At 47.0% G+C, this 4,557-nt stretch overlaps 2 protein-coding genes across 2 annotated transcripts; one reads left to right on the top strand and one right to left on the bottom strand.

Moving 5' to 3' along the window:
- Positions 1-322: 322 nt before the first annotated feature.
- Positions 323-973, top strand: PHALS_08334 (FOG: Transposon-encoded proteins with TYA, reverse transcriptase, integrase domains in various combinations; the record flags this gene model as incomplete). The annotated part of the gene is made up of 1 exon (XM_024723664.1): positions 323-973. One exon carries the CDS (start codon positions 323-325, stop codon positions 971-973), a length of 651 nt encoding a protein of 216 aa, XP_024574618.1.
- Positions 974-3,200: 2,227 nt separating this feature from the next.
- PHALS_08333 (uncharacterized protein) lies at positions 3,201-3,420 on the bottom strand (the record flags this gene model as incomplete). Its single annotated transcript, XM_024723663.1, has 2 exons — positions 3,201-3,220; positions 3,288-3,420. The coding sequence occupies 2 exons, from the start codon at positions 3,418-3,420 to the stop codon at positions 3,201-3,203; spliced, it is 153 nt and encodes a 50-aa protein (XP_024574617.1).
- Between the last annotated feature and the right edge of the window lie 1,137 nt (positions 3,421-4,557).

Here is a 4,557-nt window from a genome sequence, read left to right as displayed (position 1 = left end):
TTCAAGCGTGGGGAACTCTGCGGGAGTTCTATAACCGGACCACGATGCACAACCGAGTAATGATGACTTGCCGACTCCATGATTTTAAGATGGGAGAAGGGGCGACGATGGCAAAGCACCTCGACAAATTTGACGAGCTCATCGTGGGTCTCCAAGCGCTCGGCGAACCATTGGACGATGCCCGTCAGTTGGTTATATTGTGAGCAGCCTGCCCAGCGAATTCGAGTTGATCTCGTCGATCATCGAGAATTCTAAGAACATCACGCTGATCGAGGTAAAGGAGAAGTTGCTCAAGGAATACGAGCGACTGGAAAAGAAGGAAATGTCGGAGCGCGCGTTGAAGGTCGCCTCGGATGGTGGCAGGGGCAAGAATGGCAAGTTTGTGAAACGCGGCAGGAACAATGAACGCAAGGGCAACGGCGCGAAGAAGAATGGCGGGTTCCGCGGCAAGTGCTTTACTTGTGACCGGGTCGGACACATGAAGCGGGATTGCCCGAACAAGGTCGACGGCATCGACGATGGTGCAGTATTCGCGGTCAGCGAAATAAGCCCGTTGAATGAGTCAGTAGACTCAGTGATCACCAGTGTCATGGCTGAAATTGCACTCGATGTTGGCAAGGATCGATCGCTGAGCTGGCTGATCAACAGTGGTGCGACGTCGCATATGACGCCGGACCGGGATGACCTCTTTGAGTATGAGGTCGTGAACACGAACATCGAGGTGACGATCGCCGATGTGGTGACTCGTGATGCTCTTCGAGTTCTTGAGGACAAAGTCCTTGAAATCGGAGCTCTGCTGCGTTATGCTGAAGTAGCGTATGGCTGTGCGGACGCTCAATACGATTTAAATAACGTCGTGCGCCGGTTGCCTCGTCTTGCGGACTACCGCTCTGTGTCGGAGCGACTCCTAGCCGTGGAGCGGGCGAATGCATTGCTGCAGGCAACGGTGGAGCGCTTGACTCCATTAAAATGAAGGTTGTTGCACTCCGTGCTCGGAATCAGTTGCTGGTTCAACTTCTGGGTGGCCGAGGGCCCGTAGGATCCGCTCTGGCGCCAATGGTTCCGCGTTCACTTGCGCCGGATCCCGGTACAGCTTGTGCAAGCCCACGAAGAACACCGGGTGGGTGTGCATTCGTTTTGGGAGGTTCAGCCGTCACGCTAGGCCCCGCTTGGCCACAACATTAGACGGTTCGATGATCCGTGGACGAAGCTTTGTCCTGAAGATGGCAGAGGCTGCATGTGCAGGCAGGTTTTTAGAATTTACTAAAACCAGGTCACCGACCTTAAAGCTTTCCACTTTGCTTCTTCCTTTTCCATCTGCATATTCTTACTGCAGTTCTAGGCTTTCAGCCATCGCATCGCGAACGTGTCGTAGTACACTCAGTCTGGTAGACAAGAAGTCATCGACTTTTCTGCGGATCTTGAGGGGGCTGACATCAGCTAGCCGTTCGGCTATTCCTCCCCCACCAAGCCCTAAGCCATCTTTCAAGTGAATTAGCGGCTTGCTAGAAGTAAGCAACACGCGATGAAGCGTGTTAACTAATTCAATTCCTCGTCAGTAAGTGCGTGTGTACGGACGGATATTAACGTTACACTTGGTAGCCTCAGTAGTCATATTGATGCCGACCACTTCGTCATCTATGAATATGTAGACATCACAGGCGGTGGTCGCTCTCAGATCAACAGGGTGGAATATTCGCTCTCAACAAACTCGCAATATGACTGTGTAGTGAAGCTGCAAGCTTTAATCGGCGATCGCGCGGTCTTCGACATGCCCATTTACTCATTTAAAAAAAGCATTCGTCTTTGCAAGAATTACTTTGTCGTGAACACATCAGTTTCCTCTGTCGCTTAAGCTAGTAAGTATTAAACGAAAACTAAACGTTCATGCCCATTGGCATCTTCTTGAAGTTAAGCACATACCATAGCAAAAAATCAAAGTACGCAAAAAGTCTCTTTTACAGCTTTAAAGGCAGTTTCTTCTGCCTTATCCAGCATTATAGGACATCCTGTAAAAGCATTTGGTGAGGGGCCATGCCATATCAGCAGGACTTGCACTATACTTGCGCAAATACCTGTGACGACCACGCCACTTCATAAATGTGTTTGGGCTATGGGCACAAGCGTATCTACAATGGCCTTAATAGTTGCTATATCTATGAACCTGCAGACTTCTCTTTCCAGCGAAAGAGAGACTTCCTTCGTTCTTGCCATCAAAGAACTGGTTACTCAGCATCAGTCTTCTCGCAGCTGTTTCCATTGTACGTTCACCGATGCCCGGTTGGGGGGTGTTAATGGAAGTGTATCATCAGCGCATTCTCATAACCTCAAGGCAATTTATGCTTACCGCTGGTTCCTTGACCACCAGCTCAAGGATCCCATGGGAACCAACAACAGCAATCAGCTTACCAAGCGTGTCTGGTTGGGTATCTCAAGTACAGGTAATCCAACTGCTTGTCCTCCATCCTCACAAAGGATACAGCCGTTTCAAGAATTGAACGTAGGATGAGCTACAAGTGCTACTAAGTGTAGTGGGGACGTCGTGGACCGTGCACAAATGATGTTTTGACTAAAAGAGTCTCCGCTTTCTGACTCGAAGAAGGCAATTTTTGCACGCTTCACCCAGGCGTCACCCGACAAGCCTTTTATAGCTACAAACTTAAATTTAATTTTAATTTAAAAGATGCTTTCCACTTAATAAATTTCATTTACGTTAATGGAATGCAGCGACTGCCGTAGCTCTTTGCGTCCAGGAAGCTTAGCTATGGTCACCGACCTTACATTCTATACAAGAACCAGTACGAGTGAAGCGGCTCACAATCCGCTACCTCCAGAGTTAGTCAAATTCTTAACGAGCTCTAGTGTTCAAAATTGAAATTGTATTTTTGTGCGGCATAGCCGCCTATATCTAAACCTTATGTTTTCCTGAGTAATTAGGAAAACCAAATAAATTTGCACAATTACTGACATTCCGCCAGGTAGTGGTCCTTGTTACGCTTTAGCCACACCATTGTGTGCTTACACTGGCTTGTGTTATCCACACTTTTGCACGATCACACCATCTTGTGTAACCCACCCTTTCATACAGCAGCTGAGATATCATGTCACATACGTTTGTGGTGCGGCTGTATACAGTTTAGTGTACTTGTTTTGGGTGACAGATGTTGCCAAATCTCACCGATGCAGTCTGCCAGATGCTGTTATACATGAGTATCGTAAGCTAAACAATATGATTTTGGAGTCATGCACGATTTATTTTAACTTAAGACTTAAATCTGGGCATTTACTTCTTATAAGATAACTCTCAGTGAGTTTCCAGAAATATCGAGATATCGAATCAAAATTTACTTGATGTACGCGACGCGAATTATATTCCGCTTGTATCTCTTCCGCCGACTTGCCAGATGTCACTGGCACCATTTTCAGTCCCAGTAAGAAGAAGATGGACAGTAGCACCACAAATGGAATATACGCATAGCCATTCAACGCATCGGAAATGCAAGGATAAGACACAATCACTTTCGGCAACACGTGTTCAACACAATGCCGTTACATACGCTGCCGGACAAGTAAAGAGCAGACTGAGGTGTAAACAAGCAGCCATGTTGTGCACTCTCACAGTGGTAGATGAAGACAAACTATTATCTCACTGACAAGAATTGTGATACCCTGAGTGTTCTACGACACGTTCGCGATGCGATGGCTGAAAACCAAGACCTGCAGAAAGAATATGCAGATGAAAATGGTTTCCTAAATATATATAGTAAAATCTAAATACATGCATGACCACTGGCTACCTAGCCACATACCGTATTCTTGCTTGGGTGCAGTCCGTGATCGAAGCTCCGCTGAGCGTCATTCTGAAGTAGCATTTCGCTGTGCTGATTTTTGAGTGCATCTTTTCTATCTGTTGCACGATTTGAGTACGACACACTTCATCTTTCTCGCCAGCTTTCAGTTCCCAAAATTAAGTTTAACGAAGTGGTACGCATCTATATAAGTTCTTAGATGTAATGACTTGTAGGCGCCACCTGCCAACAACATGGCGATAGTTTAAACGCAGATGACGTCTTGCTACTTGAATGCGTTCGCGGTAAGGATGAGTGATCGTTCATATTGATAAGATCTAGCTCTATTTTTCGCGTCTCAAAGTCTCCGTTAAACTCCTCTGGTACATTGATAACTACTCACAGATTCTTGTGGTGATCAGCATTGTTGGAGATTGAAAGTAGTAAAGTTTGGCTGTACGAGAGAGCGATATGGGTCCACGAAGCAGAAAGGAGGCCAGCTATTTTGCTCCGGTTGACATTAGTAAGTCAATCGGTATTGACAATCCCAGCTCCACCATTCTCGTCGTGGTCAATCCGAGGCGGGTGACTCGCGATGCTCTTCGAGCGTTGGAGGGCAAAGTTCGTGGATAACGTATCAGTTCCAATGCAGACTATCACCACACCATCAATAGCTGCGATAACATATCCGTCGCAATGCAGATCACCCCGCTATCAACAGCTGCGGTAACACATCAGTCGCTGAGCGGAATTCCACCTTGCTAACAAC

The sequence above is a fragment of the Plasmopara halstedii genome (genome assembly GCF_900000015.1).
Source record: "Plasmopara halstedii genome assembly, contig: Scaffold_322, whole genome shotgun sequence".
Taxonomy (NCBI): Eukaryota; Oomycota; class Peronosporomycetes; order Peronosporales; family Peronosporaceae; genus Plasmopara; species Plasmopara halstedii.
Note: the sequence above shows the minus strand (reverse complement) of the source record. Positions and strands in the feature narration are given on the sequence as shown.